At 47.1% G+C, this 16,073-nt stretch overlaps 2 protein-coding genes across 2 annotated transcripts in view; both read right to left on the bottom strand.

The window, feature by feature from the left end:
- The window catches only part of LOC125433270 (tyrosine-protein kinase ZAP-70-like), a 17,615-nt gene extending 13,615 nt beyond the window's left edge, over positions 1-4,000 (bottom strand). The window contains exons 1-2 of the mRNA XM_048497771.1: positions 3,925-4,000; positions 237-386 (exon numbers count right to left, since the gene is read on the bottom strand). Of these exons, the coding sequence (XP_048353728.1) occupies positions 237-386; positions 3,925-4,000 (226 nt within the window). The remainder of the gene's footprint in view (positions 1-236; positions 387-3,924) is intronic.
- Positions 4,001-8,229: 4,229 nt separating this feature from the next.
- Positions 8,230-9,386, bottom strand: LOC125433269 (actin-like protein 9). The gene is given in 2 exon segments (XM_048497770.1): positions 8,230-8,874; positions 8,877-9,386. Coding segments are annotated over 2 exon segments (1,155 nt in total).
- Positions 9,387-16,073: the final 6,687 nt, after the last annotated feature.

The raw sequence follows: 16,073 nt of genomic DNA, 5'->3' as shown, positions 1-16,073 counted from the left end.
TGGAAAGATACTGGGGAAGGTCTTTCCAACAAGATGGACTACACCATCCAGGAGAACGACCCATTGGATACTTACCGTGAAGGGGTCTTCTCCTGGGTGATTGTAGTCCATCTTGGAAAGATACTGGGGAAGGTCTTTCCAACAAGATGGACTACACCATCCAGGAGAATGACCCATTGGATACTTACCAGGAAGGGGTCTTCTCCTGGGTGGTTATAGACCAGGAGAATGGTCACTTTTGAAGGTGGACTCCACGGCATTGCACCATTGACTTCCATCTTCTCCCCAAAGTCTGCCCTCCTCAGGCTCCACCCACAAAATCTCCAACCTGGAGATGGTGACCCCAAAGTCCACCTCTCTATACAACTGTTGGATCTTGAACTTGACTATTTGCAGAAACCATTTCGGTGTAATTGGGGGCAAGGAAGAGTCCCTATTCCTAAATGCGATGAAAGAATTACTGCTCCCTCCAAAAAATCTCTGCTAACTGTTGCATACCAGACTGAGGACCACTGTAGCCTAGTGGCTACAGTATTTGACTAAGACTCAAGTCTACACTTGCCCTGAAGTCCACTGGGCCAGTAATGCGTCCTCTCAGCCTTGTCTACCTCACAGGGCTGTTATCACCATACTCTGGAGCAGTGTTTCCCAACCTTTTTCGAGGTCAGGGTACCCTTGACCTCACTCTTCATATCTCACGGTACCCCTGCTGCCACCCCCCACCTTCCCCTCCCATTGCCCCTGCTTGCCACACACCCCAACTTCCCCTCCCAGGGTGAAGGGAAGCACTGGGGGGGGGTGGCTGCTGACCTTGCGGCAGGCCCTGCCCCATGGGCCAGTTCCATGTCCTTGCTGGCGCCGGTGGGAGACACCACAAAAATGAGGGGAGGCGGTAGTGTTGCCACGGTACCCCTGGGACATGCTCACGGCCCCCCAGGGTACCACGGAACCCTGGTTGAGAATGGCTGCTCTGGAGAGAGGACAAAATCAGACACCTTCCTTAAAATTGAACCATTCCCTCTTTTCAGATGAGATACAGGAGTTCTGGGTGCCATCCGAATGCAGGTGTTTTCTGTGTGTGCTCGACCTCACTCTCTACCCCCAGGGACAACATGGGACTGCCAAGTTGGCTTTGGAGGTCAAGCAGGAGTTTTCAGAATTTCCCACAACTGGTGTAGAAGAAGAAGAAGAGTTTGGATTCATATCCCCCCTTTCTCTCCTGCAGGAGACTCAAAGGGGCTGACAATCTCCTTGCCCTTCCCCCCTCACAACAAACACCCTGTGAGGTAGGTGGGGCTGAGAGAGCTCCGAGAAGCTGTGACTGGCCCAAGGTCACCCAGCTGGCGTGTGTGGGAGTGCACAGGCTAATCTGAATTCCCCAGATAAGCCTCCACAGCTCAGGCGGTAGAGCGGGGAATCAAACCCGGTTCCTCCAGATTAGATACACGAGCTCTTAACCTCCTACGCCACTGCTGCTGCTGATGGAGATTCAACAGAGATAGAGCTGGCTGGTGCACAGTCCAAGGCATCGGAGGACAAATGGAGATTCCGGGAGCAGTCCACTGTTCATTTTATGGCAAGATGTGTTTGGATAGGGGTCGGGTGCTCACCAAGATCAACCAAACCCTTCGATGTCAACACACAATGTGGGAAAGGGAGATGACCCTTGGCCCTTCTTGACATAGTTCATGGGGAAAACAGGAATGTCAAGGACACGGGTAGAGTCTGGAGCTCAGGTGAGGTTACCTGAAAGCTTGGTAGCCCCTGAGTTTCTTTAGCTGCATCCTATCCTGAAATTATGTCTTGGGCTCATTCCGCACATGCAGAATAAGGCACTTTCAAACTGCTTTCAGTGCTCTTTGAAGCTGTGCGGAATGGCAAAATCCACTTGCAAACAGTTGTGAAAGTGGTTTGAAAACGCATTATTTTGCGTGTGCGGAAGGGGCCTTGGTGAGGATGCAGATCAGCCACTGGATAAAGCCTTTGGTTTGCCCTGTTATGCTTGTGTAAAGTTTTATTGGGAGGGCACAGCTGTATGGTAGATTCCGCACACCGTAAATATAATGTCTTTAGGATGTTTATAAAAGATCTGTTTTGGCACTTTGTGTTCTCACAGCATGGGAGAATAGAAGCGTTAATCAACACTCTAGATCAGTGTTTCCCAACCTTTTCGAGGTCAGGGTACCGTCAACCTCACTCTTCATATCTCACGGTACCCCTGCCGCCACCCTCCACCTTCCCCTCCCATTGCCCCTGCTTGCCACACCCCCACCTTCCCCTCCCAGGGTGAAGGGTAGCACTGGGGGTGGGGGTGGCTGCTGACCTTGTGGCAGGCCCTGCCCCATGGGCCAGCTCCATGTCCTTGCTGGCACCGGTGGGAGACACCACAAAAATGAGGGGGGCGGTAGTGTTCCCGCGGTACCCCTGGGACATGCTCACGGCACCCCAGGGTACCAGGGAACCCTGGTTGAGAATGGCTGGTCTATTCTATGGTATCAAAAGTCACTGAGAGATCAAGGAGAATCATCAGGGTAGCATTGCCCCTATCTCTCTCCTGATAAAGGACATCCATCAGAGCAACCAAAGCCATTTCTGTGCTGGAACGTTGCCTGAAACCAGATTGACATAGGTATAGAAAATCAGTTCCTTCCAAGCAAGACTGCAGTTCAGTTACCATTACTGTGAACCTTGCCCCAAAATGGGCTTTTGGACACTATGCAATAGCCTAGCCGCATAGGGTCCAAAGAGGGCTCTTCAAAAGGGGCTGGGCCATCACCTTTTTCAAAAAGCACTACCCCCTCCATCAAAGAGGTGTTTACCACTTCCTGAACTCACTGAGCCAGCCCCCTTCCCTCGGGCTAGCTTTTATCAGCCAGGACAGACACGGGTGAAGCGCAGGAGATTTGTAGTAGGTTGCATCCCTGCAAGCAACGTGTCCTCATCCTTGGTCCTCAAAAATTGATCCAATAAGACCAGATGGAGCGTCAGACACCTCCACAGGACGCTGTTCAACTCTGTTTGTCAAATGCAGGGTGCAGAAGTGAGACCCCCTAACCTGGAGAAAGTAATGGTGTAAGACTTTATCTTTAGATGAGAAGCAGGGAAAATTAAAACCAAGTGTTGAAAACGTGGTCGACGTTGCTAGTCAAGAGTCAAAACCTCCAGCGAGGCAGCCAGCCTAAGCAGCTGTAATTGCTCAGAAAGCAAGAAGCCCTCAAAGCATCAGCTACCAAGAAATTTAATCACACCTATATGTTCTGCTCAGGGAAAGAGGAAACACACGGTCACAGCTTAACCACATTGTTTCATAAAACATTCTGGCTTTTTTAGACAAAGTGTAAAGCTTTCTCCATACAGTTTCAAGGGCTGTCGTTTTTTAAAACTGAAACAGCCTTCAAAAGAATTGCTAATGGTGCTATCTGTGTAGGCACAGAGTATATTTTGAGGATTCTTTAAATCCTTATAGAAAATTGTTCTCTCTCTAATTTTTTGTCTTTATAATTTTGTGCTTCAACCATAACCAGTTAAACAAAAGGCATGTAGGCCTTTTGCTCTTTGCCCCTCTTTCTCTGTTACTAACGAGAACAGTAATAGCCTTGATGAATACCCTTTGTTCTAACTTACCCTTTGGAATTTGAAAGATTTTGAATTATGTTGTCTTTTAGGTCTTCTTGTCCTCATTGGCACCATAAGTCTGTCCTTTTTCTGGTACAAACCAGAACACGGCCAAATGTTTAGGCTCTTTGTTTAGATAAGTAGGGCAACTGAGAACAATACTGATAAGGTGATGCTGGGTCTTAGTTCACAGGATGTCAAAAGCGTGAAATACTGACACCCTCCAATGAGGGCATCTGCCTGTCCAAAATGTTTTGGGTAAGGGGATGATCTCCTCCCTCTTGGGTGATTGATTGCTGATGGTTGTACTTTGGGTGTAATTCTTTCCAATGGTACTTTTGATGTAACCTGTCTTTATCCTATAAAAACGGGAGACTTTGGCCATTTTAGTGTGGCTCCTCTGATGCTAACTTGCCCTTTGTTGGCCTGAATAAAAATTATTTCTTTAATTTTATTCCTTGTCGGCTTGAGCTTTTTGGCTTAAATTTTCTAACAAGTTAGCCCGCAGTAACATCTGTACCAGAATTCAAAAAGTTTCAAGGGCTGTTGTTTTTTAAAACTGAAACAGCCTTCAAAAGAATTGCTAATGGTAATATCTGTGCCAGAATTCAAAATGTTGGTGGCCAAATGGGTTTCTTTCTCAGTCCCCTTTTGGCATCGACATTGGGATTCAGCGGATACTGGGAAAGACATCACTGCCTCCGCTCACTGTCTTCAGTTTCAACTGTCACAAGCAGTTGAATTGCATCAGGAGTCGATTGGCCTTGACTGGATAGTCCAAGCTAGCCAGTGGTGGGATTCAAAAATTTTAGTAACAGGTTCCCATGGTGGTGGGATTCAAATTGTGGCATAGCGCCAATGGGGCTGGGCAGGGCATGACGGGGGCATGTTCGGGCATTCCAGGGGTGGGGCATTCCTGGGCCGGGCATTCCTGGGCAGGGCTGTGGCAAGGATGCAGCCGCTGCGCCGGTTCTTGGGCGGGAAACGAATGCACGCAGGCGCAGGCGCAGGCTGCCACGCATGCCAGTGCACCTTCTGCTAGACTGCTTCAAGTTCTGCGCGCTACTGCTGAGAGGAGGGGTGTAACTAAGGCAAAAATCACGTGGCAAAATCACGAATTAGTAACCCCCTCTCGGCACACACAAATAATTAGTAACCTACTCTCAGGAACCTATGAGAACCTGCTGGATCCCACCTCTGAAGCTAGCCCAATTTCTTCAGCTCTTGAAAACTAAGCTGAGTTGTCCCAGGTTAGTGTGCGAACAGGAGACCACCACCGAACTCCAGAGTTGTTTCGCCTAGGCAGGCAATGGGAAACCACCTCCTCCTGTTTGTCTCTCGCCTTGAAAACCCTATGACCAGTGGTGGGATTCAGCCGGTTCGCACCACTTCAGCAGAACCGGTTGTTAAAATGGTGCTTGTAAACAACCTGTTGTTCAATTATTTGAATCCCACCACTGCTTATGACCTTGCCATAAGTTGACTGTGATTGGACAGCCCTTGATGACACTTTCTCCCATCACTCGATCCGAGACACACACGCATTAAAAATGGCACAGTGTTTAAGTGGGGAAATTCAATGTGAGGAAACTGATACACGTATTTGACTCGATAAAGGGAGACATGAGATCAAAACAAGGGCTTATGTCAAAATGGCAGGCCTATGAAATTTGGCAGCATCCCTCTTATGTCTTGGGGCCTCTGTGGGGCAAGAACAAGCAGTAGGGCAACAAAATAGGAAAACATTAAAAGGGAATGGGGACACAAATGTTGGCCAATCCCAGCTTGACCTGTGTGACTTGATATATGTTATAGACTGGGGGAAACAGTGGGGCATTATACTCCACTGAGGTCTGTCCCCTGTCCAAACCACGTCCTCCCCAGCCTGTGCCCCCAAATCTCCAACACTTCCCAAACCAGAAGTTGGGATCCAATCTCTGTTTGGTTCCAAATGCACAAAAAAATGGTGCTGGAAAATTAATTCCCCACGTTGTAAAGTCACATCAAACAAGGAGGCCTCAAAAGTCAAAGGCCTTCCGTCACACGCGGGCAACTAGCTACACACAACAATCCCATACTGGGTTTAAAAGCCACTTATTCTAGCTAAGAGACTTTCACAAGTCCTGTCACCTTTGCAATTTGGAGGTGACCTTTCCCCCCCCAGAAACTGGCAAGAAAAAGATTGGAAGCATGCACAGAGTGCCTATATTGTCGAAGGCTTTCACGGCTGGATTCAACTGGTTGTTGTGTGTTTTCCTGACTGTGTGGCCGTGGTCTGGTAGATCTTGTTCCTAACGTTCTGCCTATATCTGTGACTGGCATCTTCAGAGGTGTATCACAGAGGGAAGTCTGTTATACACTGTGCCCAGTTACAAGCATAACATTCCCTTCTCATTGGACACAGTGTGTAACAGACTTCCCTCTGTGATACACCTCTGAAGATGCCAGCCACAGATGCAGGCGAAACATGAGGAACGAGACCTACCAGACCACAGCAACACAGCCCGGAAACCCCACCACAACCAGAGTGCCTATTGTTTATTACTAACAATCGAACTCTGCGCATGTGAAACCCAAATAAGACCCTTCTATACTTAGGAGGGTTCACTTTCAAGTGTGTGTTTACAAAGCGGCATACTGGACCGAAGAGGGTTTGGTTTTCTTTGTGGAAACAAGTTCAGTTTTCTGTTCAGCAGCTGGGATACTTGAAGGTACGTTCTTCCATCACTGAGAAAAGCTGAAAGTATATCATCATCATCATCATCATCATCATCATCATCATCATCATCATCATCATCATCATCATCATCATCATCATCATCATCATCATCTTATGAAATCACAGCTGCCAGATCTTCAGTTGGTATTGGCCTTCTTATGCATCAGATTCTTCCCAAGGACCTAGGATGCTGTAATATATTGTCATAGCATTTATGCAGATCCAAGCATCATGGCCTTTTGTAACTGGCAGATGGAGTTTTTTTTATCAACCTGCAAGTGGTCTCCTGGGTGTTTGGCTTGACACCTAATGTATTGCCCAATTTTCCATGACTGTCTCTGGACAATGTTCCCACCAGCTTTTAGCCGTTCTGATGTAATTCTCGCATAAATTCCAGTGGATCATCTTGGCCACTGAGTTGTGCCTCTGTTCGTACTCAGTCTGGGCAATCTTTTTGCAGTATGTGATGTACAATTTCGTCGCCTTCCTTGCACAATTTGCACTTTGCATCGTCTGAGGATTTTTTTGATACCGGTCTTGATCATATGGTCCTAATCACCTGCTCTCGAGTGATTATTATTACACTCCTAATAAGAGAAAAGTGCTGCCTCTATCACAGTAGTTCAGGATGGGGCATACACAGTGGTGGGATCCAAAAATTTTAGTAACAGGTTCCCATGGTGGTGGGATTCAAACTGTGGCGTAGCGCCAATGAGGCTGGGCGGGGCTCGATGGGGGTGGGGCACGATGGGGCGGGGCACGATGGGGCAGGGCACGATGGGGCGGGGCATTCCGGGGGCGGGGCATTCCAGGGCGGGGCTGTGGCAAGGACACAGCCGCTGCGCCGGTCCTTGGGTGGGAAACGAATGCACACAGGCGCAGGCTGCCACACACGCCGGTGCACCTCCTGCTAGACTGCTTCACGTTCTGCACACTACTGCTGAGAGGAGGGGCGTAACTAAGGCAAAAATCACGTGGCAAAATCACCCATTAGTAACCCCCTCTCGGCACACACAAATAATTAGTAACCTACTCTCGGGAACCTGTGAGAACCTGCTGGATCCCACCTCTGGGCATGTACCTTTAACCTCTTCTCCAAGTTTCCCCCTCTCACTAACAGAAAATGGCTGCCTCCTTCTGGCATTGGAGGGACAATAGCTTCATGTTCTGAGTGAGAATGGTCGCATGCATGGAAAGGAAGAAAATAAAGGCGGCACCAGTAGGCAGGAGAAAAAAGAACAAGTGTGCTAGATAGAGCAGTTGAGGAGACCGTTTAGATCCCAACACGTTTTGCTATAAGCTTTGTGAGGAGATCTGACATAGAAACTTCTCTGGCAAAGGTTGCTATGTAAGATCCCCTGATGAAGTGTGTAGCAAAATGAGTTGGGGTCTAAAAGTGCTCATAAACCATTCTGCCTAGCAAACTTGCCCCCCCCCCCCTCCTGTATGTGAAGAAAAACAACCTAGATTTTTCCCTGGGCCCCCTGATCGGTCATATCCACCACCACCCCTTCCTGGGAAAGAAGAAAGATTGACAGTCATGGTCAACAGCTTCTGGTAGCTCCACTGACCAACTTAGAGGAAGCAATAAGGACTGCTACTGCTGTGAACAATTGGATTTTTTTTTCTTTATTGGAGGACTGGCAGCCAAGGCCTGCTGGGGTAGGTGGGAGATGTCCCATTTCCATTGGGCATATATGGCAGCCCAAGCTGTGACTAAGGCCTTGCAACTATTCAGATTAAATATCCATCCTATAGAGACCGATCCAACTTTTATCAGCAAATAACCAGAAGCCGTATTTCAAGTTCTACGCAAACACGTGCATTTATTGTTGCCTTCTCTTGCTTCCTGGGTCACACGTTACCTTGGGCGTACTGGGTTCAATCGGTCTATCTCAGTAGCACTTCCTGTGGACGATGTACGGCCCATGCTCGTGATATTGTTCCTTTTTAATCCAACAGGGCTGGAAGTTCTTCAGGGAAGCCAGAACCGAGCCTCCAGTCCAGACTGAGTATTTTCTCAGGGGGATGGCTGAGACCTTCACTTTCGTATTGGACTGAAGATTGGCCAGAAGCTCATGAGAAAATCTCTTCTCAAGTCCTTCAAAGAGGGATGACCCTCCGCATAACATGACGTTTTCATACATTTCTTTCCGAGTCTCTTCAGGTATCTTCCTCAAGCTTCTTTGGGCCATGCCATGGATTCCTACAAGAGAGAGGCCAGGCATCTGAGGAGGATTGAACAACATCTCCGGGCACTGAAATCTCTCTTTCCCCAGCCTTATAATCTGCCCATCTGGTAACTGATAATCCACAATGTATTCCCTCTTGTGACTGTTCCATTCATTCTCAAAATCAAGGGCCACGTAGCAGCATTTGTGTTTGATATCATCAACAATATCTAGCATTCTGTCATCGAAGTAATGTCCCATGTCCTTCAGAAGATCCATCAAGAAAGATGTCATATTGGACCCAGCAATGTCCATTCTTTCTATGGCATGCGGCAAATTGTACCCTTGATGGACTGGCACAGTATAAAGGTCACCGTGATAGTCTGCGGTTTTATCACTAAGCCACTAATTTTACCATGAGCGTACACCGACAGCACGGACTGATATGCCACATACATTCCTGGAGAGTGAAGGGACTCAAAGACGACCTCCACCAGCTTCTCTCTGTTTGTGGTCGGGCACAGTGGAGGATCAGACATTAAGAGGGGGTGGTCTTCAGGAGCAACTTTGAGGTGATCGTAGAAGAGGTGTCTCCAAAGGACTTCAGCCGCATCCCAGTCTATGATTATGCCATGACGTACTGGCAAAATGATATCAAGATCAGGCTCCAATCTGGCTTTCTCCCCAATGAACGTATCTGGTCTATTTCTTCTAGTCCTCATGGACTTCTCTGTACAATGTCCAACCAAAGTCCCAATGACAGACTGGGGAGTCTGTTGACCTGCAAATCCAGCTTTACATGTTCCAGTACCAGTTTCTATCACAACAGCTCCAGTCTTGACAACTGGACGTCCTTTTTCTGGAGTTCTTGATCTCCCCATTGTGGAAGTTCTTTCCCTTGAAGTTGCTCTAGAGATGGTTGATCGGTCTCCTGCATATCCCGGAGAGGTTGCTGTTCTAACATGCCCTGGACTGATTGGCCTTGACCCAGGACTTTTTGATCTAGAAGACCCCCGACTCCTTGTCTGTGAAGGTCCAGGGGTAACTGATCTGGTACTTCTGAATGACATCTCAAACGGGCTCCAAAGATTGCAGGACCAACCAGTGAGCTATATAAACACCAGTCTGGTGAGGATCTGCCAGCTCTCTCTGCTATTCACAAAGAGAACTATATCACACCAGCATCTTGGATGAACTTGCTAAAACTAGGTAATTAGCTTTAGGACCATTCTCTCCAGCCATCAAGTTGGAAAGCAGGTCAATCCATTTCTTCTCTTTCCACTCTGCCTGATGGCTCTAAAGTGTTCTGTAGAAACAATGGGCTTAGGAACATGGAATCTTCAGGATGAATGGAAGGCTACGAGTCATCTAGAGCAGTGATGGCGAACCTTTTCAAGACCAAGTGCCCAAATTGCAACCCAAAACCCACTTATTTATTGCAAAGTGCCAACACGGCAATTTAACCTGAATACTGAGGTCTTAGTTTAGAAAAAACCAGTTGGCCTGGTTATTCTTACTCAGGAGTAAGCTTGGCGGTAGTGGTGGCTTTGCTTTGAAGCAATCGTGCAACTCTCCCAACGTGAATCACGACCCTAGGAGGGTTTACTCAGAAGCAAGATCCATTGCCAGCAACCAAGCTTACTCCAGGGTAAAGGGTTGTGCTTTAGTTCTTTGCATGAAAATCAGTGGGATTTAACAGTGCTTAACAGGGTTACCTACACTGCTTCCCCAAAACTAGGTCTTAGGTTTAGTGCTAATAATCGAGCCCAGCGGCCCAGGCCAGCCTAGATGTGGGGGGGCACTCTGTTGTGCGTGCCCACAGAGAGGGCTCTGAGTGCCACCTCTGGCACCCGTGCCATAGGTTCGCCACCACTGATCTAGAGGAATTGCCCAGAGACCGTCCACAGTAGAAGTTTTCAAATTGGATTCCACAATGAGAAGAAGCTGGGAAACAGTGAATGGGTGTTCTCGTCTGGAATATCGTACACTGCCACGTTATAGCAAATCATACCCATAGGTGGGATACAACCAGTTCTCACCACTTCTCTAGAAGTGGTTACTAATTTTTTCTGAGTGCCGAGAAGGGGTTACTAAAGCAACCTCCCTGCCCAATAGGGACTGGAGGTGCGTGTGTGCGGCGGCACCACTGTTTGAATCCCACCACCATCGGAGCCTGTTATTAAAATTTTTGGATCCCACCACTGATCATACACTTGAGCTCAGTGGAGTTTACTCTGAATCGCTGCTACTCTCCACAGTCTCCAGTTGAAACAGGTCTTTCTCAACCTGAGATCTTACTGAAAATGCCAGGAACCAATGCTGGAATTTCCGGAGTGCAAAGAAGCGGATCTAACACTATAAGAACATAAGAGGCATCACCCTGGATCAGACCAAAGGCCCATCAAGTCCAGTATTCTGTTCACACAGTGACTGCCCAGCAGCCTCTAGGACAGTGATAGCAAACCTTTTCGAGACCGAGTGACCCAATTGCAACCCAAAACCCACTTATTTATCGCAAAGTGCCAACACAGCAGTTTAACCTGAATACTGAGATTTTAGTTTAGAAAAAACGGTTGGCTTGGAGGCGTGCATTACTCAGGAGTAAGCTTGGTGGTAGTGGGTGGCTTTGCTTTGAAGCAACCGTGCGACTCTTCCAATGGATGAATCACGACCCTAGGAGGGTTTACTCAGAAGCAAGCCCCATTACTAGCAACCGAGCTTACTCCCAGGTAAAGGATTGCGCTTTAGTTCTTCGCATGAAAATCAGTGGGGTTTAACAGCACTTAACAGGGTTACCTACACTGCTTCCCCAAAACTAGGTCTTAGGTTTAATGCTAATATCGAGCCCAGAGGCCCAGGCCAGCCTAGATGTGGGGGGGGGACTCTGTTTGCGCGTGCCAACAGGGAGGGCTTGGAGTGCCACCTTTGGCACCCGTGCCATAGGTTTGCCACTACTGCCCTAGGATGCCCACAAGAGGAGCAGCAGTGTCCTCCCAGCCACATTCCCCACCAATGGATACAAAGAGGCATACTGCCTCTGGTACTGGAGCAGGGGCGGAGTGGGGGAGAACTGCTCCCAGGGCATGCATGCACCTTGCACCCCTGCCGCAGCGCCGTCCGCTCTGCCCCAGAATGCCCTCGCCATGTCCCCTCCTAGCCCCCTCCACGGCATGTGCCCGGGGTGTTGTGCCCCCCCACTTTGTTGGCCCTACGCCACTGTACTGGAGAGAGCAGATGTCCATCATGACTTTGGTTACAAGAAAGCATAGGAATGTGATCCAGCTCATCACGTCAATAAAGAGGCTTTGTTCCTGAAGAAAAATCCTTTGGGAGTGGACTTCTTCTCGCGAAAACCGCTTGTTCTTGGCTTCCAGAGTCTTGTTTACAATTGGACTAATTAACCAATTTCAACCAATTTCAATAAGCCTTTATTGGCATACAGAACATACAATATAAATACAGTTCAAATTACTAGATAAAACTTCACACTGGATCATCAGTTCGCAAACCTCAGCCAGAAACTTTGCCACTGCGAGACAACAGTCAAGGTCATTACAGTTTAAGAGCATATTTACTTTATCAAGCTCTGTCAGGGTTTTCATAGAGTCAATTATTTGTACTAATAAGCTGGATCTTGGTTTCTGGTAAAGTGGGCAGTGGAGGAGAATGTGCGGAATGGAATCCAGCTGCCCTGGACTGCAGGGGCAAAGCCTCTTATCGTTTGGTAGACCCTTGAGTCTTCCTCTATGGAGCGGGGATGGCATAATGTTAAATCTAGCCAGCATGTAGGCTCTCCTATATATAGGGTTGGTAAGCGCTGCAATATAGTAGGCTGGGTTTCCCTGCACAAATGGAATTGCCACGTTCATTGGCGAGCAGGATTTGTTGGCCAAGCTCTGCAGTTGTTGATAATCCATTGCTAGTAGCCGCTCTTTGATGAGGGCAAATGTCTCAGTATGGGTTAGCATGTTCAGAGAGTCACTATCATAGCAATTGGACGAATTATACTTGACTCTCAGCGTCTTGTTTAAAATGATATTAGAATATCAAGAGAAGTTGTCTTGAATTAAGACATGCATTTCTTCCTGTCTTCAGAGTTCTAATGTAACTTACATATAATAGTGATTATTGTTTGTATTGCACTGTGTCACTTTATTATAAATTTCACAAACATTTATTGCTTGTCACTATGAAAGGGCATCCGGGAGAAACATTATGGCGACTCTGTCTTGAACTGGCCAGCAGAGGGCAGGTGAAACTCAAACAACTTCTGGCACTTCCGGAATTTAGGTGGATCTTTTTGGCTGAACCCAGAACACACAAACAAAGAAGAGGAACAAAACTTAACCCCAAAGGATCTTATACTACTTACTCCAGGCTTGCAATTAGTATCTTATGACTGAGATAGTGAAAACTTTGCTATAGCAGACATATATCAACTTACCTTCAAGAATTTGGTATCTTCTGGGAAAAGATATCAATCTCTTATGGAAGATGCTAATTTTGTGTCAATACCCAGGTGTTATTTGAAGTTATTTTTGCAAATCAATTCATCTCAGTCATGAAGATTTTAATAAATACTAGCAGCAAAGCCCATTGTGGGGGAGATGCAATAGGCCCTAGCAGAGGCGTAGCTACCAGGGGACAAAGGAACGTGCAGCAGAAATGTGCCTGGGGGCAGAAAATTGCCCCGCCCCGCCCCGCCCCACCCCACCCCACAACCCCCCTCGTGATATGAACATATAGTTTATAATGTTTTGAGCCATATATTTAATCATATAAAGTATATTAGAGGTAATTTATAAAAGATCAGTAAGATGCTGTTAAACAAAGAACTGTAATTTCATTAGTAGAGAGGCTTTGCCTGGAAGAAGGGGGGCGCGATTTCTGCACTTTTCAGTAAAGTCTGATACACATGCTGTGGAATTTGGGTACGGCCTCTCACCAGAAAGATAAAGGAGACAAAGCGTACAGAAAAACACAGATAAGGGCGAAGTAAAACTGGGTTGATATAGCAACCAAGATCTCTGAATGGGGCAAGATGACATAAAGAATACACGCCCAATTGTGGAAAGCAAGGTGGGCTTTGGAGAGGAGTGGAGATTCAAATAGCAATGTGTATGTATTCCAAATCTAGCCAATGGTCAGAAGACAAGGAGGGATGTTTGTAAGAAGGTAAAAATTATGTTACACAAGCAACAGCCCCTTTGAACCTCCTCCCTGTTGCTAACAGAGGAGAGTTCCCTCTTCTATGCAGAATTGAATGAAAACAATAAATCTCTGAACACTGAAGAAGCTTTTGGATGGTTATTTTTGTAACCGGTCAGAGCTTTTGCTTCCAGGTCAGGGCCTCACCCCAGCCTATCACTCGTGGGTATTTCTGCCCCCTGCAGCACTCCCTCCACTTACCTTTGATAATCAGTGCAGGCTGAAGAAGCAGCCTGTTCCCTTCGGGCTGAAAACGGCCTGGTGGGAACTACATTTCCCACGGGGCTCGCAAGGTATCGCAAGTATAGTTCCCACCAGGCCGTTTTCAGCCTGAAGAGAACTGACTGCTTCTTCAGCCTGCATTGTTTATCAAAGGTAAGAGTGTAGGGGTGGGGGTGGGAGGGGGGCGCCTTGGGGGAGGAGGGGGGCCATGGAGGGGGGTGCTGCAGAGGGGAGCAGAAAACACAGAGTGCGCATCGGGCGCATTCTGGCCCAGCAACGTCTCTGGGCCCAAGCAAAGAGTGGAAGAGAAAGCATATCGCCCTGCAATGGGCTTTACTGGGGCTGTAGCCCCCCCCCCCCCCCCCCTCTTGGTGTGATGTTTGCCGCTTACCTGGTTCTGGGTCTGTGGCTTGGGGGTAGAAGAGGTTGCACAGGTGTGGCTTGGGGTAGAAGGGAAGGTGAGGATAGGGTTGGGATGGTGTGGAACTGAATGACTTAGGGTGGGGGAGGTCGGAAAGGTGAGGGTTATGGTGGGAAAGGGTAGCAAGGTAAGGTTTGGGGTGGGGGAGGGTTGGAAGGTATGGCCAGGGGTGGGGAAGGTTGGCAAGGTGAGTATTGGGGTGGTGGGAAAGTGGAATGTGGATGATTGGGTTGGGGGTGGGAGGAGGACAGTGGAGTTATTTCATGAGTCCTACTCCCTCATTGCTGCAGGGTTCGTCATCCCAACATTTACTTCCTTAGTGTTTTATTGTTTAAGATTATTTCTAGACTGGATGTTAGATGTTTTAGTTTTGAGCACTGAGGAAAAACAATTGGCTGAAATACGTCTGGTTAGCCAGGGTCAAAAACTGTCAAGCTATTTCTGTTATTTATGTGTGTGATTTCTATTTATTTACTGATACATAAGAAATCTCAACGATTATAAATAAAAATTAAAACTCAAACTGTTAGATCAATTCCTAATATTTTATTTTGGAATCCAGTCCTATTACCCTGTCAAATGCAGTTTGGCGAGAAATTCCTCTCTCAAGCATTCTATTTTAGCAAGATTGTAGTTAAAAGCAGGAAAAAAATTAGTCACTCTTTTAGAAATCAAAATAATCTCTCTTGTCGAGCCATGTAAGTTCAGTAATTGAGTTAAAGGCAACTAAAAGCACAGGGTTCAAAGTACTGTCAATTCCCAACTTCCTGGACTAGCAAAGTTCCAATGTTTCCTCCCTGTTTCTGAGGGGGGGGGACCCCATTTATCACAGGTCATCCCTCCAAAAGCATTAAAAGGGTGCTCTGAATTCCACAGAGCATTAATAAATAAATAAGATTAAGCTTTGGACGCTCCTCTTCAGAACAAAGCAGTCACACTGAGGACAGTGCCAATCAGCAAGAGTCCAAGTCTCAGTTGTTATTCCTGTTCTTCCAAGCCACTTTTGATTAAGAGAATTGCAGTCATCCCAGCTGTGGTAAACATCTGTTTCTTGCAGAGGGGAGGGTTTGCGCACAAAAAGGTAATTCCACTTGGGTTTATGAAATTCCTCACAATCTTTTGTGTACTTGAGTGTGTGTGTTTATTGTGGGACACATTACTTGTGGGTTTTATTTTTGATCCGACTTCTGCCATCATATCTGAGGGTTCCCCACTTCCTTTTTCGCTTAACCAACTGGTTCTTCTTTTTTTCTGTCTGTTTGCCCCTCAATATGTTAAAATATATAGAGTTGTATTCTGACCCAGTGTATGGACGTATTCTGAGAAAGTGAAAAACCTTTTGTTGGTAGGTTTCTAAAGACGGCACACAAGAGGCTGAGATTAATGCGCAACACATAAATAGTTTTATTTTGCTCTCACGGGGAAATGGTCGTGTCCGACTATCAGCGAGGTTTCAGTTGTAAACTTGGCAACGGAAATGAGGAAAACTGTACACAACTGTATACAATAGAGAGTTTGTGACAAAAACGTAGCTGTTTAGTTTTATGCACAGGTGTTTGTAACAGTAGAGATAGATCACTTGGCTGTCAATCCTTAGTTTAACAGGCATAACTTTGGGCGTTTCCCCACTTACCTTCTGCCCCGTCCTACTGTAGCCAAGTAGCGTGGGGTCCCCCGGCACTCCCCACTACAGGGGCGGCGACAACGCAGCTGCCCC

This window comes from Sphaerodactylus townsendi, linkage group LG05 (genome assembly GCF_021028975.2).
Source record: "Sphaerodactylus townsendi isolate TG3544 linkage group LG05, MPM_Stown_v2.3, whole genome shotgun sequence".
Lineage (NCBI taxonomy): Eukaryota > Metazoa > Chordata > Lepidosauria > Squamata > Sphaerodactylidae > Sphaerodactylus > Sphaerodactylus townsendi.
This window is presented reverse-complemented; position numbering and strand designations above follow the sequence as displayed.